The sequence below is a fragment of the Engystomops pustulosus genome, chromosome 5, assembly GCF_040894005.1.
Source record: "Engystomops pustulosus chromosome 5, aEngPut4.maternal, whole genome shotgun sequence".
Lineage (NCBI taxonomy): Eukaryota > Metazoa > Chordata > Amphibia > Anura > Leptodactylidae > Engystomops > Engystomops pustulosus.
In genome coordinates this window covers 12,284,022-12,309,797 of record NC_092415.1, presented here as the reverse complement: position 1 = coordinate 12,309,797, position 25,776 = coordinate 12,284,022, and the positions used below count along the sequence as shown (strand labels likewise).

General features: G+C 45.9%; 1 protein-coding gene across 1 annotated transcript in view; it reads left to right on the top strand.

Moving 5' to 3' along the window:
* Window positions 1–6,138: 6,138 nt before the first annotated feature.
* Window positions 6,139–25,776, top strand: part of PHF20L1 (PHD finger protein 20 like 1) — a 51,108-nt gene continuing 31,470 nt past the window's right edge. The window contains exons 1-7 of the mRNA XM_072151164.1: window positions 6,139–6,350; window positions 10,169–10,278; window positions 22,396–22,567; window positions 22,731–22,815; window positions 24,243–24,331; window positions 24,412–24,616; window positions 25,081–25,221. Of these exons, the coding sequence (XP_072007265.1) occupies window positions 10,196–10,278; window positions 22,396–22,567; window positions 22,731–22,815; window positions 24,243–24,331; window positions 24,412–24,616; window positions 25,081–25,221 (775 nt within the window). The 5' untranslated portion in view covers window positions 6,139–6,350; window positions 10,169–10,195. The remainder of the gene's footprint in view (window positions 6,351–10,168; window positions 10,279–22,395; window positions 22,568–22,730; window positions 22,816–24,242; window positions 24,332–24,411; window positions 24,617–25,080; window positions 25,222–25,776) is intronic.

The following is a 25,776-nucleotide window of genomic DNA, read 5'->3' as shown; positions in this document are numbered from 1 at the left end:
ACTGTTCCATCATGTCTAGTGTTCTTTAGGTGCTAAGAATAGCACTCCATGATGTCCTTAAAGGGGTTTTCCCACCAAACAAGTTAGACCCCCTGGGACCCCCACGATCAGCAAATTAGGCGCTACCCTGGGATAGGTCCTAACTTGTTTGGTGGGAAAACCCCTTTAAGATCTTACTAAATATTTTTTGTGACATTAAAAGTGGTGAAAGTCACAGCGGCAAAACCCCAGACCTTAAAGTGGCCACAAAGTGAAAAACCACCCTGACTTGCCCCACATTGTATAATGCTCCCTTCCTGTGTCATGCACCCTAACTGTACCCACATCCCCAGACAGTACATTGCTCCCTCTGTTCTCCTATATAATGCCCCCTAAATTAGGTGACCACTTCCATTTTCCATTTGTCCCTCTTCCATTTGTCCCCCCATTGCAAAATTCGTGCCAGTATATTCCTCTGTCTGCAGTGTGTTGCTTAGAATGTGTTTTGTGTTGACTTTTCATAGTGTGAACTGTACTTTATGTTGTGGCTGTTTTGAGACTAATCACACTCTTACTTTGCAGTTCAGCTCTGGCCTAGCAAGAGTTAACCTGCTGTGATGGACAGTCCTCTGCTCCTAACAGCTGGGGCGGAGGCTTTCCTTACACCTATATAGATCATTTTCTGGTGGTTATATTTCCTGGGTAGCTCCATATTATCTTCGATTGCTGTTCTGATGTATTTCTGGTTATCCATTCTTGGCTTACTTATTTTGACTATACCTTTGTGTTGCGATTTTGTGAGGTATTCGCCATCTCTGCTGTGATTCAGACTCCGACCTCTCTTTTGTATTATTTGTTTGTAAGTCTTGTTTCATGTTCCCACTTTGGTGTAGTCTTCTAGTTGTCCTGTATCACCTAGGATATGCTGAGGCAAGAAGGCAGGTGACAGTTTGTGGGTTCAAATCAGGGATCACTGTCTTGATTATCCACCCCGAATCCAGTCCCTTCATTATACCCCTTTTCTTATTATGCTACCTTACAGTAGCCCTTGGCCTTGAGCCATCTTTTCAGTAACTCCCCCTATTTACAATGACACATTCTTGTTCCATGTTTTCTTACTGCCTTCCCAAATACACCATAGACACAGAAACATTGTCTGACATCACATTGGGGCACATTTACTTACCTGTCCAAGGACAGGACACCCGAAGTGCATTGTTCCATCGATAATGCACTCTGCCGCGATTCACTAAGATCATGTGCCCGATATCCTGCATGTGTCGCTTCCCCGCTCAGGTCCCCGGAATTCACCTTCTTCTTCCTGGTGCATGTAAGTGCATTGTCTTGCGACACAATTTGCATGTTAAATCCCGCACTCAGTCCGAATCCGTCTTATCATCCGATCGGCCCGTCCCAGATTTCTGCCTCATGAAAGCCTGCGCGATAGCGCCAAAATCTGATCGCATGTGATACAAACCCCTTTTAAATACCTGTCCCAGCCGTGCAATCCACGAAAACATTGGGAAGTCCGACGGGAATGCAATCCGTGGACCCTTAGTAAATAAGCCCCATTGCGTCCGCTGGCCTCTGCCACACGCAGCACAGGCTTAATGGTGGAGTTGGGAGCTGCCGATTGAGCTTGAGCCTGGGGCATACAGTAACTTCCCACTTATTCCAGAAAGGCTTGGGAGGTATCCAAGACTGTACCAGAGGAACCATACAGAGAACAGGGAGTTAACTACAATTAACTATGGATGCCAACCCTCCCAGGGCTTCAGTCGGGTCTCAGTTATAAGAAAAGATTAAAACAATTAAATATACAATATTTAGTCTTGAGGAGAGATGGAGTAAATCAAACCAAAAACAAGGGGGCGCTGTCTGTGTCTGAAAAAAACAAGGTTTAAATATCAGAGACAAGTGCAACACCCCTGCCAATACATAAGCAGGCTGGTAGTGGCGAATGGCGCCCTCTCCAGGTCAGGAGCTGTTTGGGGGAGTCGCGAACCCTCTATGAAGGTTCCAGATCCTGGACATTATGTAATTGCAGCTGTAGCCTCTGCCTGGAAAGGTAATAGTTAAATGGGTGTAAGACGTTATCCAATTATGTGGCTGTATTGTAAACTGGAGTATGATTGGAGAGGTGCTACCACCTGACCAGGGGGAGCACATGGGCCAGACCTCATGGTCTTTCCACAAAGCAGAGAATAAGATCTGCTGTTAGAGAGCTGACTGAACAGAGAGACAGTGTTCGGTACTGCCACAGAAACCAATCCCAGGAACTGAGTCAGGAGACTCTAATCCAGAGCTGCAGCTTCCACAGTTTGGACACAGCTCCATCCCAGCTCCTCCTGAGGACCACTAGCTACCTGTTGTTCAATAAAGAACCGTGAGTTGATTTGCACAACGTTGCCTCCGTCTGGTCCCTGGATATGGCTGTTACCACCACGGGCTTCCCCATCCATTACCCAAGAACTCATCCTACAGACACTCAGGGGTTGCCCCAGGGAGAACCAGTACATCAGCCTCTCCCTCCATATTTCTTGCACACACCACTTGCTGGAGACCTGCCAGGCTGTAGGACAGCCCTCCGGTCCCCATACCAAGTCCCGTGACACTAGCGTGCCTAGGCCACAACCGCCAGCCACTCCGGTATTCTGTGCCCCGGCTGCCTCCAGGCCCCAAGAATAGGCTACAACTCGGTGGAGGATGTTGCACAAGGCTTCTTTACTGTGAGAACTGTTAATTTGTGGAATAGCCAAGCTTGGGAACAGAGCACAGTAGGGACAGCAGAAAGCAGAGCACAGAGCAGCCTTGCAGCAATTGGGACCTGGGTTCAAGGACCAGGGTCAACATCTGCAAAGAGTTTGTATGTTCTTTATGTGTTTGCGTGGGTTTCCTCCAGGTCCTCTGGTTTCCTTCCACACTCCAAAACATGCAGGTAGGTTGATTAGATTGTGAGCCCCATTGGGGACAGGGACTGATTTGGCAAGTTCTGTGCAGCGCTACATAATCTGTGTGCACTATATAAATAAAGGAATTATTATTATTATTAGGGGCATCACTGAGACCGCCACCTCCTATGGGTAGAGCCTAACTTGCTTAGATGGTACAACCCCTTTAACTATGTAATAACAACAGGCAGAACCCAGTCTCCATCAATCAACTGATACAGTTACGTCCATAACTATTTAGACAATGACACAAATTTTGTGTTTCTTTTTAACTGTTTACCATAACATATTCGTTAACATATAGGCATACGGGCATACCGCGTGTGAATGGACCCTTACTAAAGAAAATCAGGTACAAGGAAATACAAGCAAATCACAGGGCTGACTTCTCCTCCCTGGCAGAAGAAGGGTTAATGCTGAGGAATGGTCTGGGCTAGCTGTCCTTCTCTTTCTCAGAAGGCTGGTACCTGGTCACAGGCAGGATCCCAGGGTCTGTGGCAGATTATAAACCTCTCCGCTTCTTCTTCTTTAATACTTACCTGGATGTGAGTCCAATGAGGCACATCGCACTCACATCAGAAGATCCAGCACCTGCGCCTCCTGCTGCGATGAGGGAAGTGAATCTGGGACAGTATCACGGCTTCACTGCACATGTGCCGTACCTGTGGGGTGTAAAACTCCAGCTATACATGCAGGCCAGGCCTGCTTCTTCCACCGGGCAACGCCCCCCGGGTAAGACCTGGTGGAAGAAACAAGGGCTGCCAGCAGCCGCCCGCTATCCCCAGTAAAAAAAAAAAAACCTCACCTTCCGGCATTCCTAGCAGCTCCTTTTATACCTTCTGCAGCTCTGTGCACTCGAGGCACCGTGGGGAGTGCCAGAAGGTGAGTACTTTTTTTTTCTAATGTGCTGGGGGAACTGGGGCTACCTATATACTGCAGGGAGGGGTGACTGCAGTGTGCAGGGGCTACTTATATTCCAGGTGACTGCAGTGTGATGGGGCTACCTATAAACTAAGGGGCCGCAGCGTGCTGGCTCCCTACATACTGGAGGGGGAGGCTGCAGTGTTCTGGGGCTACCTATATACAGGGAGGGAAGCTGCAGAGTGCTGGCTACTATTATAATGTGGGGGGGGGCTTCATGATGCTGGGACTACTTATATACTGGGGGGGGGTTGGCTGCATTGTGCTGGGGCTACCTATATACTGGGGGGTGGCTGTAGGATGCTGGCTACCTATTTACTGGGGGGAAGGGTTGGCTGCAATGTTCTAGGGCTCCCTACATACTTGGGGGGCTGTAGTGTTCTGGCTACCATTATACTGTGAGGAGGGGGGGGGGGGCTGCAGTGTGCTGGATACCTACATACTGTGGTGGTGGTGGCTGCAGTGTGCTGACTACTTATATCCTTGTGGTGCCTGTAGTGCTCTGGCTACCTATATACTTGGGGGGGCTGCAGTGTTCTAACTAGCTATATAAAGGGTGGAGCTGCACTGTGCTGGCTTCCTACTGGGGGAAGGAGGGGATGCAGTATAATGGCTACCTATATACAGGGATGTGGCTGCAGTGTGCTGGCTACCTATATACTGTTATGGCTGCATTAATCTTAGATAATTAAAGGGGATGTCCTATCTCTCATACTGCATTTCAAAAATTCTGACCACAAAGAGTATTTTTAGATCATTGTCATTGTTTTGAAAAATTGCACTGGATTCACTTTTGTTAGAGATTTTTATCTAGGGCCTTAACCGCCCTTACTTCATGTTGTACAGTGACCTTCAAATTAACCCTTTCATGACTGCCCCGGGGCTAGAACACAAAACCAAGAGATCTTCTCCCGTTTATTTCACAGCTGCATGTATAAAAAGACAGAAAAATCAGCATTAGTGGGCGTGACAAGGAGATAAGGAGCTTGGATGCTATAGGCTTAGTTTAAATGTACTACAACCGCTCTCTAATACATTCTACAAAAAGTTAATTAATGGTGCTCGGTTCTTAGGGACCTTGTTCCCAGACATATTTATACTAATTTCCTGAGAAGAAGGAGATAAGCGGACTCCAGAATCATAATATAATGCAGCATCCGAGACAGACTGGCTTCTCATTAAATGTCAATGGGAATTAGCTGGCAGGCGAGCAAACAGGTTACATAAAATGAAGTTTGAATCATGACATTAACTGGACAGTGCTTGACCCCCGGCGTGACCCCTGGCCAATACTTAAAATGGTGGACAGTAGTCAAGTTGGTGTCCGAAACCAGTGCGTTCTCCCTAACACTTTTATAGCACTCCGGTATGTCTCCAGTATGGATCTAATATGACTCCAGTTTGGATCTGGTATGGCTCCAATATGGGTCTGGTACGGGGCTCCGTTATGTCTCTTGTATGACTCCAGTATGGATCCAGCATGGCTCCAATATGGGTCTGGTATGGGGCTCCGTTATGTCTCTTGTATGGCTCCGGTTTGGATCTGGTATGGCTACGTTATGTCTCCAGTATGTTTCTGGTATGGGTATGCTTTGGCTTCAGTATGTCTCTGGTATGGCTCCAGATGGGATCTGGTATGCCTCCGGTTTTGATCTGGGTTCAGAATGTCTCTGGTATGTATCTGGTATGAGTCTGGTTTGGATCTCGTATGGCTCCAGTACGTCTCTGGTATAGGGCTGGGGTGGCTCTGGTATGTCTCCAGTTTGGATGTGTTATGTCCCTGGTATGGTTTCGGTTTGGATCGGATATGGCTTCATTATTGCTCCACTATGGGCTCGCTATGACTCAGGTTTGGATCTGTGTGCTCTCTGTTATGGCTGCATTAATCATAGATAATTAAAGGGGAAGTCTCATATCTCACACCGCATTTCCAGCATTCAGAGGATATGGAAGGATATTTTGTGATCTTGTGTCCTTGTTCTGACAGATTTCACTGGATTCACTTTTATTGGCTGTGATGTTACAGTATCATTCCCCTCCGTATAGCACAGGACTATAGACTGTGTATCATTATAACTCAACACTCCTCACGTCCTGATACATTGTAACGTATCCTGACCATTTTTAGTATTTCATAAGCCCCGCCCATACATCTCCCCAGGTCACATGACCACACAAGACGACGCGAACGCAGGAGAGTTCAGCCACGCCGGAAGTCACGTGAGCCTCACCATAGCAACGGCGGCGTACGCGTCTCCCTTTGACGCGCTAACCCGGAAGTTGTATTTGCGCGACCTCTGACGTGGCAGCGTGTGATTGGCTGGCGGGCGCTCAGAGGGCTCTCTGGGAGCTTCGGGTGGGAGTCCGCCGGAGAAGCTGAGACTGGAAGGATGAGGCTCCCCGGAGACTGAGACACCCCGAAATCCGAGAGGAGACTCCGCGTCCTTCACGGGCTGAGCGGTGCGCACCGTCACCCAGGGGGGAAGAGAGACAGCCGGGGTGAGAGGACCGGGGCATCGCCGGGGTTATTGGGCTGATACAGAGGACGAGGGGAGGAAGACACAGAGCAGCACAGGGAATGACAGGGACAGTGTGAGAGAGAGGAAGATGGGGTACGACACAGCAAGAGACAGCCAGTGACAGGTCGAGAGACAGCAGGGGATAGAAAGAGACAGTGAACGAGAGGGCAAGCGACAGCCAGTGACAGGGCAAGCGACAGCCAGCGACAGGGCAAGTGACAGCCGGGGATAGAAAGAGAGAGCCAGCGACAGGGCAAGTGACAGCCGGGGATAGAAAGAGAGAGCCAGCGACAGGGCAAGTGACAGCCGGGGATAGAAAGAGAGAGCCAGCGACAGGGCAAGTGACAGCCAGGGATAGAAAGAGAGAGCCAGCGACAGGGCAGGTGACAGCCGGGGATAGAAAGAGAGAGCCAGCGACAGGGCAAGTGACAGCCGGGGATAGAAAGAGAGAGCCAGCGACAGGGCAAGTGACAGCCGGGGATAGAAAGAGAGAGCCAGCGACAGGGCAAGTGACAGCCGGGGATAGAAAGAGAGAGCCAGCGACAGGGCAAGTGACAGCCGGGGATAGAAAGAGAGAGCCAGCGACAGGGCAAGTGACAGCCGGGGATAGAAAGAGAGAGCCAGCGACAGGGCAAGTGACAGCCGGGGATAGAAAGAGAGAGCCAGCGACAGGGCAAGTGACAGCCGGGGATAGAAAGAGAGAGCCAGCGACAGGGCAAGTGACAGCCGGGGATAGAAAGAGAGAGCCAGCGACAGGGCAAGTGACAGCCGGGGATAGAAAGAGAGAGCCAGCGACAGGGCAAGTGACAGCCGGGAATAATAAGAGACAGCCAGTGACAGGGTGAGAGACAGCCGGGGATAGAAAGGCAGCTGGTGGGAGAGAGCCTGGGGCGGCTAGTGGTGTATGACCGTGCAGGAGATGGCCGGCGTCAGAAAGATACAGTGAATGACAGAGTGAGAGCCTGTAATGGAAAGATACAGCCTGTGGCAGAGAGAGAGAGACGTTATGTGATGGGACAAGAGAGATGCAGCTTGTGATAGAAAGAGACAGCGTATGGAAGTGTGAGACACCTTGTGACAGACAAAAAGAGTGTATGACGGCAAGAGACCGTGTATAAGATGACGAGTGGATGGGTGAGAGTAAGCCAATGATAGCCTGTTGTAGAAAGAGACTGCGTGTCATGAGGCAGGAGAGAGAGAGGTGGGATGTGATGGGAGAAAAAATATTCTGTATGAGAGAAAGCAAAGGGCAAAGTCAAGAACAGATAGACAGTGAGAGATGTGTATCAAGGTCAAAAAAAGATGGAGAGAAGTTATGGCGGAGCGAGAGACCGCAGGGGACCGAGTGCTTCAATTCCGTTGTGTGACACAACCTGAGATGAGCGATGATGAGACGACTTTGCACATGTACAGGACACATAGACCCCACTGTTCTTGTGAATGGGGGTTCCCACAAATTATATAAGTTGCCGGTGAGCTGTCAATCACCTGTGTATGGTGCAGTACAGCGCTCATTTACATGTACATAAAGATCATAAAGGAAACAGATTCCCTATGGAAATGTGTGTTTGTAATGGAGAACACGTATGTATAATACACATCACTCCTCGTGGCTCGTATGGTGCTAGAGTAAGGTCCTTAATATATATAGTGAAGTAACTCGGCACTGTATTGCGATGAAATATTATAATTGTTTTATTCAGAAATTGTGCAATCCACAGACAATTATTTGTGATGTTTGGGTCACCAGTGCGACCTCCTTCAGACACTGAAATAGGAAATAAGTAATGACAGGAGGTGAATTGGAGATGGTCCGCTGCCTGAAGAAGGTCTCCTTGGTGACTGAAACGTCACAATTTTCTGTGGATTGCAAAATTTCTAAGTAAAACGGTTGTCACTTGTCATCGAGTTACTTCAGTGAGTATAATGCAGAAGACTTCACCAACAGGGACTAACATGGGAAATGATAAAGAGAACAATGAGATACAATAATAGGCATCACATGATCAGGGAAAATCTGTGACACAGGTGTATGGCTCATCATAACACACATGATAAACCGTGCACCTGTGTGACATCACATGACCAGGGATAGAACGAGCCCTGCACCAGGGCATCACGTGACCAGGGATAGAACGAGCCATGCGCCTGTGTGACATCACATGATCAGGGATATAATGAGCCATGCACCTGTGTGACATCACATGACCAGGGATATAATGAGCCCTGCACCTATGTGACATCAAGTGACCAGAGATATAACGAGTTGTGTACCTGTGTGACATCACATGACCAGGGATATAATGAGCCCTGCACCTGTGTGACATCACATGATCAGGGGTATAATGAGCTGTGCACCCGTGTGACATCAATGACCAGCGATTTAACAAGCTGTGCACCCGTGTGACATCACATGACCAGGGATATAACGAGCAGTGCATCTGTGTGACATCACATGATCAGGGATATAACGAGCTGTGCACCTGTGTGACATCACATGACCAGGGATATAATGAGCCTTGCACCTGTGTGACATCAATGACCAGGGATTTAACAAGCTGTGCACCTGTGTGACATCACATGACCAGGAATATATTACGAGCAGTGCACCTGTGTGACATCACATGATCAGGGATATAACAAGCCGTACACCTGTGTGACATCATGTGACCAGGGATATAGCGAGTCGTGCACCTGTGTGACATCACATGACCAGGGATTTATAACGAGCCGAGAACCTGTGTGACATCACATGACCAGGGATATAACGAGCCGAGAACCTGTGTGACATCACATGACCAGGTATATAATGAGCCGTGCACTTGTGTGACATCATATGACCATGGATATAATGAGCTATACACCTGTGTGACATCACATGACCAGGTATATAATGAGCCGTGCACCTGTGTGACATCACATGACCATGGATATAATGAGCTATACACCTGTGTGACATCACATGACCAGGTATATAACGAGCCGTGCACCTGTGTGAAATCATGTGATCAGGGTCAGATTTCTATCCCCTGGAAGTAAACAATGAAGCTTCCTATAGAATGACCATAAGCAGAAACAGTGAAGAATTGATATAGAAAGTATATTGGAAAATTGTACAACTTTTCATTATACAATAAATGACATTTGCTGTATGACACCTCCACGGGAGGGGCTGCATGGGTGCATTCAGTTTGTGCAATCCGCATGGTTCATTAGTGGCCGAAAGTTCGCTGTTTTTTCAAAAGAACGCAGGCGCAGGCCGTCGTGCTACTGTACGCCATATGACATGGAGGTGGCATATTTGCTATTTTAATCGTAAATTCTTGCACAGCTTAAGGATTTGCAATTACCAGGCAGTCCCCGAGTTACATACAAGAAAGGATTTGTAGGTTTGTTCTTAAGTTGAATTTGTATGTAAGTCGAAACAAAGACAAAAAATGTTTTTGTTAAAAAATGTTTTTGCCCCAGTGACAATTGAAGTTTAAAATTTTTTTTTGCTGTAATGGGACCAAGGATTATCAATAAAGCTTCATTACAGACACCTCACAGCTGATCATTACAGTCTGGGACTATAGTAACATCCAGAGAGGTCACCAGGGGGCACAGGGGTCCGTCTTTAACTATGGGTCGTCATTGGGAGAGGATGTGAAATTGTGAAATCGGGTGTGAAAAACTGATTAGAAATATTGAGCTGCCCCTGTAGTCAGGAGTGAGGAGAGGATTTATTATCAGCCCGTTGTGTTGTGCTGTATCCAGTTTTTTTTTTAGTAATAACTAAATGTTTCCATTATTTTGTAGGTCGGGTCAGAAGAGAAGACTCTTAAGATGAGTAAGACCCCTCCGATTCGTCCCGGGATCACATTTGAGATTGGCGCTCGTCTAGAGGCGCAGGACTACCTCCAGAAATGGTAAGGGCTGCCTTGTGTTTAAGACCTATACTGTGGGGTCAATGGACATTTGTAAGGTCTGTGGGCGGAGGGGGTCATGGCAGAAAGCTGCACAGATAACATTTTGCCAGACTTTGATGAATTGGTGTCTGAGGGGTTGGTCCATAACTCAAGCTACTAATTGTTTTGGGTCAAAGTGCTCGGACCCTCAGCAATCAACAGAATACAGGTTGGAGGCGCATCCTGACACTCCATTCACTGCCGTTCTCTGCTGTCTCTGCCCTGCTGTAGAGAGTTAGTGAAGTGTCGGGGTGCACGCTCAGCCTGTCTCCTGGTAATCCGGTCCCATGTTTATGGGATCTGTTGCGACTTATGATCAGAATGTTGTCTCCAACACTGGATAGGAGATGACATTCAAAAATTGGTGAATTTTTTGAAGGTCTTTTCCCAAAGCAGCCTTACATCCTATATACAGCAGCAATGCTGGACCCTGTGTGAAGGAGAATAGGAGTTCCTCTTACTGCTGTAAGGATGGTGGAGACTGTATGACTACCACATTATACTCATTCTCACAGCAGTGATGTGGAGTAGAGGACTGGGAACCCGTGTATCTACAATTTTACAGCATCTCACAAAAGTGAGTACACCTTTCACGTTTTTGGGAAAAAATCTTCTATCTTTTCATGGGACAACACAGAAGATCTGACACTTTTGATACTTAGTGTAAAGTGCGGGCAACAAAATTGAAGGAAGCCTCTTCTAATGATTGTGTAGATGTCCTCAGTCACTTGTTGAAGGTGTGGAGGACAGGGAGGAAGCATGACACACATTTGGTGGTCTTGTCCGAGTATATTACAGTTCTGGGATGCAGTCCTCAAGGTTACCTCACTACCCCAGTGTAATTCTACTCAATAAGCCCTCAACCTCCTTCTCACCAATCAAAATCCTCCTATTTTGGCAGCTAAATTACTAATTCTTACTTTGTGGAAGCATCAATCTCCTCCTTCTCTTTCTCAGTGGTATGATAAATTAAAGGAGTTCTGCTGCTTTGAGGAAGTGGCTCACTGGGATTGGGTCCCAGGAATAAATTCTTAAAAACTTGGTCCTCTTGGCGCAACCATGTAAGGTCAACCTGCCCACCTGCCCCATGACACTCTTATTGTCCCCAGAGGCTTCTCATCCCCAGGCCCTACTAATAAATAATAATAATTCTTTATATAGTGCACACAGATTACGCAGCGCTAAACAGAGCATGTCAAATTGGTCCCTGTCCCCAATGGGGCTCAAAATCTAATCAACCTACCAGTATGTTTTGGAGTGTGGGAGGAAACCGGAGGACCCAGAGGAAACCCACGCAAACACGGAGAGAACATACAAACTCTTTGCAGATGTTGACCCTGGGTCGGGCTTGAACTCAGGACCCCAGCTCTGCAAGGCTGTAGTGCTAACCACTGAACCACCATGCTGCTACCACTCCCATCACCCAACAACATCTATCAGATTAGAGTCTAATTGAACAAACTTTACCCATGTCTTCCTAGTTAACTATTATAATTAAACACGTCTATGGAGTATATATTACAGTTAATATTATACTCCTCCGCAGCTAAAAATACTCCACAGAGATGGCAAGAGGAGTATTATTACTACTCTCTGTAAGAAAAATAAAAGTAGTGCGCCCCCTGTGGCTGTGTGTTGAGTTGGTGTGAGGGTCACCATATTTTCCCGGTAATACAAGCAGTGTGTGAGGGGTGTTAGAGGGACTGAGAACCTGTAGACTGGACATGACTCGCCGACCTCTATGGTACAGTGTTGTGGGCATGCTCTGAGACCTGAGGGGGTGAAGCTGTAACATCACATATTGTAAGTTGTGGATCCTGCGCAGTCTCTATACAGGTGTTACCAGTCATAGTGATCTTGTTTGTGATGAGAATGAGGTGATGGCTGATAAGTGATCTCCACACAACAGGAAGTATCAGACGATTCTGAGGCTTGGAGCTCAAATACTGCAAGAATTCAAGATTATTTTTATGTGCACCTGGAAAATGTAAAAAAATAATAATGTGTAAATGCTTAAAATGTTTGTGTCTTATGGTGATGGCATCCGTTTTTGACAGGTTTGACCAATTATCTTAATTCAAACCTGCTTAAAAATGGGCCAAAAACGTGTTCAAATCGCCACGTGTGCCATCACCCTTAAAGAGGACCTGTCACCTCTAAAAACTGCACTAGGAGCTGTTTACTGAAGTAAGCAGCTCCTAGCGCTACAGCATATGCCGCAGTGTTATCGGAAACCTCCTATAACGCTAACAAACACTGCAGCGCTGTACAATTGAAAAGGCCGACCGCGCTGTAAGTGGTCGGGCGTATTCATGAGGGGGCGGGATTAGGGTCGGTGACTGCCACGTGAAGCTCTGCAGTCACCGCCGGCCTATGGAGTAGGAGGGCAGTATGGGGGAGAGGCAGCGCCTCAGACTGCCCCCTCATGAATACGCCCGAACGCTTACAGCACGGTCTGGCCTTTTCAATTGTACAGCGCTGCAGTGTTTGTTAGCGTTATAGGAGGTTTCCGATAACACTGCGGCATTTGCTGTAACGCTAGGTGCCGTTTTTAGAGGTGACAGGTCCTCTTTAAGGTAAATCTGCCATGAGAATCCATCCTGATAAACCAGGGACATTCCTCATAGATCCAGGCACCGGGACTGTGGGATCTTCTTCTAGTGTCTGTGTACCTGGTATGGTGACTATATCTGAGGCTGCAGGTGTCATAAGTTATTTATCTAATGTTTATTTATTTGTCGGCAGTGGATATACAGGCGGTCCCCTACTTAAGGACATCCGACTTACAGACAACCCATAGTTACAGACAGACCCCTCTGCCCCCTCTGACCTCTGGTGACCTCTCTGGATGTTACTATAGTCCCAGACTGCAATGATGAGCTGTAAGGTGTCTGTAATGAAGCTTTATAGATAATCCTTGCTCCAATTACAGCAAAAAATGTTTAAACTCCAATTGTCACTGGGGCCAAAATTTTTTTTGTCTGGATCTACAATTATAAAATATACAGTTTCGACTTACGTACAAATTCAACTTAAGAACAAACCTCCGGACCCTATCTTGTACGTAACCCGGGGACTGCCTGTATTCCTTACAATCATTCGTGTTATTATTTGGCATAATCTCTATATACAAATAGGATACACACATTCTAATTGGGTGTTCCTGAGCTCTGCTTCTATGTAAATATCATCTGAATTTGGCTATAAATAAAGTTTTTTTTTTATTATTTACCTTTGTAATTCGTATACTTTTCCCTTTGAGTACAAGTTTTGGGATGGAATAATCCTAATGAGCCTGAAAGGTTACCTGGGTGGTTCCCAGAGCCTCTCTATGCTGCAGCTTTACAGGCTGTTACACTGGTCGGAGCACATCTCCTGGGACCTCCTGTGCTGCAGTGAGATTACATCAGGCGGAGGGAGAGAGGGAGCAGGGGGAGACAAGGTAACAGCCTGTGAATCTGCACCAGTGAGAGGCTCTGATAATACCCCCAGGAGCCCTTCCAGATCTTAAGCAAAATTATAAAAGTTGATTTTATAAGGAAGGAGGTCATGGATAACAACTCGTGCCCGGATCTATGAGAAAGTGTCCCTGGTTTATGGGGATGGATATTGATGGTAAATCTCCTTTTGAAGGGTCAGTTACTTTTTCACAGGCTTTGCATAAATCAATTGTACAAGTTACCAGAAGAAACCTCGTCATACATCTTATAGGAGGAAGTTGCTTCTTTCTCCGCTTACTTGGCTTATTTCATCCTACTCTCTTCTTGATAAATTGAGTAATTCCTTAAATCTTTGGTGATCTTTGTCATGTGAGCAAAATTTGCTAGAAGAATTTATTCTGAAGTCTATGGAGAAGGGAGGGGGAGAAGGATGAGGTTCCCAATGCAGCAAGTTGCCTGAAAGTGAGGAGTAGACTTCATATGGGCAGCATTACTACATTGTATGATCCTAATAATAACCAACAAGAATGTTAAATGGGTTATCCCAAGTTTATGGTCCCTCCCCTCCCCCCTTATCTGCATAGTAGGGGATATGCGCAGATATGTAGTAAATGATCGCAGGTTCTAGTTGCAGGTTCTAGTCTCAATGTTATAGGGTCCGTGTTGTGTTAACTGGACTTTAGATCCAGGGTTTAGATGTTGCAGGGTTCCTGCCTTGATGGCTCCTCTCCATTACCTGTGTTATATACCTGAACCTTTAGGTGTAGGTTTTGTTTTCGGATTGTTAAGGAGCAAATGGACATAGGAGTAGCATGAGTTGCTGGGTGCTGGTCTAAAGACAAGACAAGATCAACTGCAGTCCCCAACTTGGACCTGCACAGTGGGAGCAAAAGCCAGAAACGTTGGGTGAGAGCCATTGTTGGACTGTGTTAAATAAATCTTTGAACTGTTATTTGAACAAACCTGCCTGGATGTGAATTTGTGCCAGACAACAAGTCTGTCTGACGGGTCCCATTTCCCACAATATATATATGTAATTGGAGAAGGGAGGCCGGCGCTGGCCATTTCATTGGGGAGGGGAGGCCGGCGTTGGCCATTTCATTGGGGAGGGGAGGCCGGCGCTAGCCATTTCATTGGGGAGGGGAGGCCGGCGTTGGCCATTTCATTGGGGAGGGGAGGCCGGCGCTGGCCATTTCATTGGGGAGGGGAGGCCGGCGCTGGCCATTTCATAGGGGAGGGGAGGCCGGCGCTGGCCATTTCATTGGGGAGGGGAGGCCGGCGCTGGCCATTTCATTGGGGAGGGGAGGCCGGCGCTGGCCATTTCATTGGGGAGGGGAGGCCGCCGCTGGCCCTTTCATTGGGGAGGGGAGGCCGCCGCTGGCCCCTTCATTGGGGAGGGGAGGCCGCCGCTGGCCCTTTGATTGGGGAGGGGAGGCCGCCGCTGGCCCTTTGATTGGGGAGGGGAGGCCGCCGCTGGCCCTTTGATTGGGGAGGGGAGGCCACAGCTGGCCCTTTGATTGGGGAGGGGAGGCCACAGCTGGCCCTTTGATTGGGGAGGGGAGGCCGCCGCTGGCCCTTTGATTGGGGAGGGGAGGCCGCCGCTGGCCCTTTGATTGGGGAGGGGAGGCCGCCGCTGGCCCTTTGATTGGGGAGGGGAGGCCGCCGCTGGCCCTTTGATTGGGGAGGGGAGGCCGCCGCTGGCCCTTTGATTGGCGGGGGGAGGCCGTCGCTGGCCCTTTGATTGGCGGGGGGAGGCCGCCGCTGGCCCTTTGATTGGCGGGGGGAGGCCGCCGCTGGCCCTTTGATTGGCGGGGGGAGGCCGTGATCAATGCTTTTGTGGTAAAATTAGGCGCCTCGGCTTATTCTATTTACCTGGACAATCAGCTCATGTTATTTATACTCCATGGTGAACTTTCTAAATTTAGAAAAGATTCCACATTTAAAGGTTACCCCAAAATGGTGCCTTTAAAAAGAATACTGCACCACACGTAGGCTATACATTTTTATAAATCTTCCACCTAAAATTGGTGTGTTGGGAATATGGCGATTTGTACATTTGGCTGCTGTTTTCCCTTACAGGTTTCACTGGTGGGAATAGTGGTTTTTATATTCTGATAGATCAGGACCTTTAGGACACAGGGATAACTAACATGTATTTCAGTTGTAGGTAAAGGGGCTAATTAGAAGTTTATTTTTTTTTATTTTTTTTTTTTATTTTTAGCCCCTTAAGGTACTTGAATCCTAGGGGAATCACATCCCTCAAGCCATGTATTACCTTAGCTGCCTGCCAGTGATGACTTTCAGCCACAGCTCATTCAATTAAGCTAGAGGTCATAGTGTTGTAGACGGCAGTGTAGCACAGGAAGAGTGTTCTCCTCCGCTTCATAGACTCCAATGGGACTCGTAGGTCACCAGCTGATGCCAGAAGTGGACCTCACCAGGCAGTAGTGATGTAATGATGGGACAGTGTTATCTATGTAGAGGACATTGTACAGGGAGGAGGAGGAGATAAGCTGTGACATCATCTATTGTCAGTAGTGATGTAATGATGGGTCAGTGTTATCTATGTAGAGGACATTGTACAGGGAGGAGGAGGAGATAAGCTGTGACATCATCTATTGTCAGTAGTGATGTAATGATGGGTCAGTGTTATCTATATAGAGGTCATTGTACAGGGAGGGGGAGGAGATAAGCTGTGACATCATCTATTGTCAGTAGTGATGTAATGATGGGTCAGTGTTATCTATATAGAGGTCATTGTACAGGGAGGGGGAGGAGATAAGCTGTGACATCACCTATTGTCAGTAGTGATGTAATGATGGGTCAGTGTTATCTATATAGAGGTCATTGTACAGGGAGGGGGAGGAGATAAGCTGTGACATCATCTATTGTCAGTAGTGATGTAATGATGGGTCAGTGTTATCTATATAGAGGTCATTGTACAGGGAGGGGGAGGAGATAAGCTGTGACATCATCTATTGTCAGTAGTGATGTAATGATGGGTCAGTGTTATCTATATAGAGGTCCTTGTACAGGGAGGGGGAGGAGATAAGCTGTGACATCATCTATTGTCAGTAGTGATGTAATGATGAGTCAGTGTTATCTATATAGAGGTCATTGTACAGGGAGGGGGAGGAGATAAGCTGTGACATCATCTATTGTCAGTAGTGATGTAATGATGGGTCAGTGTTATCTATATAGAGGTCATTGTACAGGGGAGGGGGAGGAGATAAGCTGTGACATCATCTATTGTCAGTAGTGATGTAATGATGGGTCAGTGTTATCTATATAGAGGTCATTGTACAGGGAGGGGTAGGAGATAAGCTGTGACATCATCTATTGTCAGTAGTGATGTAATAATGGGTCAGCGTCATCTATATAGAGGTCATTGTACAGGGAGGGGGAGGAGATAAGCTGTGACATCATCTATTGTCAGTAGTGATGTAATGATGGGTCAGTGTTATCTATATAGAGGTCATTGTACAGGGGAGGGGGAGGAGATAAGCTGTGACATCATCTATTGTCAGTAGTGATGTAATGATGGGTCAGTGTTATCTATATAGAGATCATTGTACAGGGAGGAGGAGGAGATAAGCTGTGACATCATCTATTGTCAGTAGTGATGTAATGATGGGCCAGTGTAATGATGTACCTAACTTGTTTTGTGGGAAAACCCTTTAAATTTGGGAATGGAGGGCTGTGTATAAAAATCACATTTTCTATTGCAAGTTTAACAATGGATATCTCTGGTTCTGTGCTGCCTAGAAACGCCAGATGTGGTAGTAGGGAGAAGTGTGTTTCTAGGTTCCATGGTTCAGAAGATCTGATCGCTTGCAGTGGGCCGCACTCATGACGTATGTCCCGTCTGCTGGGCGTTAGTAAATGTAATGTAAATCTGAATGTATATTGCTGTACAGCAGCTGTCGTGAAGGGGTTAAAGTTCATCCCCTCCTTCTTCTGTTTCCTAGAATGGAAATAAACATGAACGAACATAAACCTGTAGTCCCGATCTATCTACATATAATACGATTATTCCCTGCACTCAGGGGCGCACCTGCCATGAGGCGAGTTGAGAATCTCGCCTCAGGCGGCGCGCCACCTGCTGCACGACGGGGCGGCATGGTGCACCCGCCCGTCCATGCTGCCACCAGCCAGTCTGCCTATGCTGCCTCTGGACCCCCCACCTGTGCAGCCATGCTGCCGCCCACCGGACCGTCCTGCCGTCCGCCTGACCGCCCGCCCTGCATGCTGGCTGGCACATCCTCTTTCCCGCCAGCCGGCACATCCTTTTACCCGTTGGCCGCCACATCTTCCTGAGCACCTGTCTGCTCCGCTCCCTCTGTCCCATTCATCTCCGCTCCGCTCCCCCCTCATCCGCTCCGCTCCTTCTGTCCCGTTCATCTCTGCTCCCTCTTCTCCACTCCGCTCCGCTCTCCTCTGTTCCACTCCCTCTGTTCCTTTCATCTCCACCCCCCCCCCTCTCCTCCGCTCCGCTCCCTCTGTCCCGTTCATCTCCTCTCCGCTCCCCACTTCCTCCGCTATGCTCCGCTCCCTCCCTCCTCCGCTCCATCCCCCCTCACCTCGGCCCCCCTCCCCTCCACTCCTGGAGAACCTTTCTGGAGAATAAAAGAAAAAAAGTAAGTTTATCTGTGTATATGTATGTGATGTGTGTACATGTATGTGATGTGTGTATGTAATGTATGTGTACATGTATGTGATGTGTGTATGTAATGTATGTGTACATGTATGTGATGTGTGTATGTAATGTATGTGTACATGTATGTGATGTGTGTATGTAATGTATGTGTACATGTATGTGATGTGTGTATGTGTATATGTATGTATGTATGCATTTTATACTACATGGCCGCATGCTGTATGCGGTTTATTCTACATGGCGGTACACTACATGCATTTTATTCTACATGGCGATACGCTGTATGCATTTTATACTACATGGCGATACGCTGTATACATTTTATACTACATGGCGATACGCTGTATGCATTTTATACTACATGGCGGTACGCTGTATACATTTTATACCACATGGCGATATTCTGTATGTATTTTATACTACATGGCGGTACGCTGTATGCATTTTATACCACATGGCGATATGCTGTATGCATTTTATACTACATGGCGATACGCTGTATGCATTTTATACCACATGGCGATACGCTGTATGCATTTTATACTACATGGCGATATGCTGTATGCATTTTATACTACATGGCGATATGCTGTATGCATTTTATACTACATGGCGATACGCTGTATACATTTTATACCACATGGCGATATTCTGTATGTATTTTATACTACATGGCGGTACGCTGTATGCATTTTATACCACATGGCGATACGCTGTATACATTTTATACCACATGGCGATACGCTGTATGCATTTTATACTACATGGCGATATGCTGTATGCATTTTATACTACATGGCGATATGCTGTATGCATTTTATACTACATGGCGATACGCTGTATGCATTTTATACTACATGGCGATACGCTGTATACATTTTATACCACATGGCGATATTCTGTATGTATTTTATACTACATGGCGGTACGCTGTATGCATTTTATACTACATGGCGGTACGCTGTATACATTTTATACCACATGGCGGTACGCTGTATACATTTTATACCACATGGCGATACGCTGTATACATTTTATACCACATGGCGATACGCTGTATACATTTTATACCACATGGCGATACGCTGTATACATTTTATACCACATGGCGATACGCTGTATACATTTTATACCACATGGCGATACGCTGTATACATTTTATACCACATGGCGATACGCTGTATACATTTTATACCACATGGCGATACGCTGTATACATTTTATACCACATGGCGATACGCTGTATACATTTTATACCACATGGCGATACGCTGTATACATTTTATACCGCATGGCGATACGCTGTATGCATTTTATACCACATGGCGATACGCTGTATACATTTTATACCGCATGGCGATACGCTGTATACATTTTATACCGCATGGCGATACGCTGTATACATTTTATACCGCATGGCGATACGCTGTATACATTTTATACCGCATGGCGATACGCTGTATGCATTTTATACTACATGGAGGGACGCTGTATGTATTTTATACTACATGGCAATATTCTGTATGCAGTTTATACCACATGGCGATACACTGTATACATTTTATACTACATGGTGGTACGCTGTATGTATTTTATACTACATGGTGGTACGCTGTATGTATTTTATACTACATGGTGGTACGCTGTATGTATTTTATACTACATGGTGGTACGCTGTATGCATTTAATACTACATGGCGGTACATTGTATACATTTTATACTACATAGCGGCATGCTATATGCATTGCTTTATTTTCACACCAAACCAATATGGTGGATCTGGTCCTGACACTACCTGGAAATATTACATATATGTGCGGGGGGGGGAGGGGGTCTCTCTATGGCTCGCCTCAGGCAGCAGACAGGCTTGGTACACCCCTGCCTGCACTGAACCGTGTAACTGAAATGTCCAAATGTCGGAAGCGCAGTTCTAGCGTCAAAGATTTTTTTTTTTTTTTTTGTAATAAAAACTGTGGGATGAGTTCTTTTTTTCATGGCTGCCCTTTTATTAGGGACTGTTCAAGCTTTTGATCAAAGATTAATGAAACTGAATGTGAGCGCCCAGATGAGAATAATGGGGAGAGTGCAATGAAAATTAATTGTAAGAAAAAAAAAAAACCCACAAGAGATGATAAATGTGGTTTTTTTTTTTTTGGGGGGGGGGGGAGAAAGGGGGTGTTTGTTGTCGCTTTCACTGAATTTGGAAGTTTTTTTCCAGCTTCCCAGCACATTCCATGGAATGTTACATACAGACACAGATAATAATAATAATAATATTATATAATAATATAATAATAATGATAATTCTTTATTTAATTAGCGCACACAGATTACGCAGCGCTGCACAGAGCTTCCCGAATCAGTCACTGTCCCCAATGGGGCTCACAATCTAATCAACCTACCAGAATGTTTTGGAGTGTGGAAGGAAACCGGAGGACCCGGAGGAAACCTACACAAACACGGAGAGAACATACAAACTCTTTGCAGATGTTGCCATGGGTGGGAATCGAACCCAGGACCCAAGCGCTGCTCAGCCACTGTGCCGCCCTATAACATATAACAAGCCTCATACATAAAAAATAGAACGTTATAGATGGCAGATGAGAAGTAAAATACTGAAACGCATTCATTAATTGGGGCCAGGTCACTAAGGGGTTAAAGGAGTTTAGTAGTTTTTATTGATATCAGCATCAATCCTTCTGGCTCCATTGATATTTATGTCTGTAAACCGCTCCTATGCTGCCCCCTGCTGGCTGATGATGGGTATAAGCTGTAATTGGTTAGGGCTATGGCTGTGTTCACACTTCTATAGGTTCTGTTTTTATTAGATCCATAGGTGTAATAATTATATGACTGATAGGAACATTTGTAATTGTGGTAATGGGGGGTCCGTTATACCCCAGGTCACTAGTCACCTCTTTGGCACTGAGTACTGTACTCCGCTACTTCTGTCAGTGCCATGGATGGTGAATGGAGCGTGCATGACTGACCTCTATTCATTTGGGTTACATAGACCCCATACTCCTAATCCACTGGGACCCCCACTAATCAGCAAGTTATCGTCTATCCTTACGTGATGTAGCTGGACAAAGAGGTTTACAGAATTAGGATTATATGTCTGGTGTTGCAGCTCTATTGAAGTGTAATGCCACAATCAACCTGTGTACAGTTGTGGCGCTGTTTTGGATCAAAAGCAGTTCTTTTCTTCTTAACCTGGACATTGCCTTTAAAGGGAACCTGTCATCAGAAATTGACCTAATTAATCATTGCCGGTATGTTGTAAAGCAGAGTAACACCTTTCGGATCATGTTCCTTTCATGGCTCAGTGCGGTGGCATCATTCCGAAAATCAAGTTTGAAGTGAGATGTAAATTGGTTGTATAAAGTCATGGAGGCGGAGAGCTCAGCATTGAAGTCAAGCTCTCCTCACCTGAGAATGAAGATCTGGTTAATGAAGTGTCTGGATGTAGGACCATCAATTACAATGAGGTCAGGCATTCTGAAGTGAGGAGAGCTTGACTTCAGTATTAAACACTCCGCCTCCTTGACTTTATACAAACCAAATTACATGTCACTTCAAAGTTGATTTTTTTTTTTTTTGGACGATGCCACCGCACTGGGCCATGAAATAGACATGATCTACAAGGTGTTCAGCTTCTTGATGACATACTAGTAGTGGTTTATTAGGTCAATTTCTGCTGACAGGTTCCCTTTAAGGGAATTTTTAAAGAGTAATTTTATCCACAGCACTGTGGATAATCGCAATGGTTGCTTGAGGTCCAAGTCCTGGACTGTTGTATAGTCTCTACTGTAGGATGCTTGGGAGGGCTTATAGGACCGCCGTCCCAGGGGTCCCAGCTGCTATATGGCAGTGCAGGGGACATTCAGGTTTCAGTTTCTAGAGGTCACTGGGGGTCACAGGCCCCCAAAACAATCAGACATTTAGGTTAATTCTAATACTGGTGGCTTCTCTTTCCTTAGGTATCCATCAAAGATTGAGAAAATGGATTTTGAAGAGGGGAAGATGTTGGTCCACTTTGAGCGCTGGAGCAGCCGATACGACGAGTGGATCCCCTGGGACAGCAGCCGCATCCGTCCCCTGGAGAGACCGGCGCTACGGAAAGAGGGACTGAGGGACGACGAGGAGAACATTGTACGTCTCCTGACTCTTGTAGTGTGCACTTGGTTTGGGCTGTGGGTACCTGGGAGTTCTTAAAGGAGATGTCTTGAGAGATAACTGTAATCACTTACTATAGAATACTGTAGAAATACATTTCTATTCTGAAATATTCTAACAATGTATCTTCTTGTTCTAGGATTTTAAAGAAGGAGAAGAGGTCCTGGCCCGCTGGACTGATTGCCGGTATTATCCTGCCAAGATCGAAGCAATAAACAAGGAAGGTTTGTATCCTCATCATGTCAGATATGTAAAGGGGTTTAAAAGAAATCTACCACTAGGATGAAGGATTGTAAACCCAGCACACTGACATACTGGTTTGCGCCACCTCTGGCAAGAACTGCTCTTCTTTTAGCTTCTTATATCCTAGTTTTTACAAAAAAAGGCTTTAAAAATTATGCAAATAGGCCTGAGGGGCTCCAGGTTCTATGGACATCTATTGAGTGTGGAGCCCCTCGGGATCATTTGCGTAATTTTTAAAGCCTTGTTTTTGTAAAAACAAAGGCATGTGAAGCTAAAAGAAGAGCAGATCCTGCCAGAGGGGACACACAGCAGTATGTCAGTGTGTTTGGTTTACAATCCTTCGTCCTGGTGGTAGATTTCCTTTAAGGAGATTTTCCAGAGTTATGAGATTGATTGATTATTTACTGAGAGCGATAAAACTTGCACAACCAATCACTCCCTTTAAAGGGAATCTGTCACCAGGTTTTACCACATTAAATTACTATTAGTGTCCTCAGATCGGGGTAGGAAATGTCCTTTCTAGAATTAATCTTTTATGTGAAATCTCACCTTTTTACCTATAAATAATCTATAAATAAAGGGGTAATCCAGGAATAAGCATAATTCATATTCAATTGTTTTATTTAAGGGGAATACCCCTTTAAGTACAAATTTGATAAACCTTGTATGTAACCCGGGGACTGCCTGCATCCAGTTTTTTTGCAAAGGGTGTTTCTAGGTGCTATTAAACCAAAGTTAGTGGCAGCTAAAGTGACCCTTCCCCTGCAGCCTCTAAACTTCACTCGTCTCAGGTAAAATGTCACTCTTCTCCGCTTGTTGTCACCTGACTTTAGGAGGAGATTTTTTTTTATTGGTAAAAGGGAGAGATTTCACATAAAAGAGAAAATTCTAGAAAGGATGTTTCATCTCCTACCTGAGGGGACCGGGAGTTTAATGGGGGTAAAATCTGCTGATAGGTTCCTTTAATGGAAATCTACCATGTAAATCCACCATGATAAAGCAGGAACACCTTTTCAGGCACTGTGACTGTGGGAATCTTGTTATATTTGTTATCCATGGCCTCCTTCCTTCTAAAAGCAACGTTTAAAATTATGCTAATGAGGCACTGCGCGAGATTATATTAGGCGGTGGGAAGGGGGAGTTCTGAGGGGAGACAGTGTAACAGCCTGTGAAGCTCAAGCCCCAGAGCCCTTTTGGCTCATTAACATAATATTAAAAGTTGATTTATTGAAAAGTTATTGAAAGTTGAGTCACGGTGCCTGAATCTATGAATAAGTGTCCCTGGTTTATTATGGTAGATTTTGATGGTAGATTTTGAAGATATATGAATTTTATACTTTTTAAATAGTTTTAAATGTTTCTAATTTCCCTGCCCCCCCATTTGATCTGATCTGTTCTGTTCATACAGGAACCTACACCGTACAGTTTTATGATGGGGTTATTCGATGCCTGAAGAAGATGCACATTAAGTCTATGCCAGAAGATGCCAAAGGACAGGTAACCTCCTAAATTTGTGATGTTTACGGAAAAGCAGAGACCTCCTGTGCCCAGGCTCACCAGTCTCATCTCTTGTGTAGGACTGGATCGCATTAGTCAAAGCAGCTGCAGCCGCCGTGAAGAACAAGGCTGCGCACAAACCAAGGACGAGTGTGAACAGCAATAAAGACATCAAAGAAGAGCGAAAGATGCACAAAGGATCCGCAAAGAAGGAAGAGGTCGTCATCCATAAACCTCTGGACCTGGTCCACAGAGAGGAGGAGCCGACCTCCAGCCACAACCTGGGTATGAACTGGGGTTGTTATAAGTCGTAATACTCCTTTAAAGGGGTTGCTGCTGATCGCTTGGATTCCCACAATCGCCAAAATGGGGGTTTTGATCCCCGGAGAGGCAGTTTGACCATTCATTGTCTATGGCAGTGTTGTAGGATGGAGCACATGGTCCCTGACTATCCTCAGCAGTCCCATACACAATGAATGGAGCAACAAGGCACCAACAAGGCACAAGCTCAACCTGTGAACAGGAATCCCATTCATGACATGGAATCTGTGGCCAACCCCTTTAACACTTGAGAGCCCCAATACTATTTGGTGTTACTTTAGGCCCTAGCTACCCCTCCATTGTCCATCCATGGGCACCCAGCCTGTAAAAAAAAAGTCAGTTTCTTCAATTTTCTTGTGATTGCTTTATAGTAATTTTTTTTTTTTTAATCAGAATTTATTAAATGGTTATTTTTCCAATTTTAATAGGGTGTCTAATTCCAGAAAGCGCTTTAGAAGAATTTCCGAAACTGCCCCTTCCACATCGAGAGGATGACGTGTTACTGAAGAGGAAGATCAGCCAAGCCAGCACCTTCCAAGCGAAGCGCGCCCGGCTGAACAAGATTACAGGTACTGCCCCTGTGCGTGACATGTGAGAGGTGACTGGGGGACTCTCCAGCATACAGCAAGTGGTTTCACTACAGCGCCACCACAGGAGGATTAGAGAATTACATATGTGGTGTCTCTGTTATGCGTGGGTGTGCCATGAGGAAGGATCTAATATTAGACCCATGATGCAGTCATGACACATTGCACTCATATTTGTCAACATAAAGGTCAATGCAAGTCATGTCCATGTGACTTACAAATTGATTTTGTTACAAAATGATCCTACATTGACAAACAATTTTTTTCTTCTTTTTTTGGTTTGCACAATGTATCATGATGTTGTTCAAGCGATCACCATGTAGCCCAGGCCCAGTTTGCAGAAACACAACCCCAGGAATACCCAGACAGCCTTTGTTGTGGAGTCTGTCTAAAACAATCATAGATGGGCACAGCTTTGCCTATAACAACCCAATGGTCCTAAAAGGATTGCATGTGTGTGTTGTACAGCACAATCGTTCTCACAGTACAACCTTAAAGGGGTTGTCTGGGTTTCATCTCTTTTTTTAAAGAGAACCC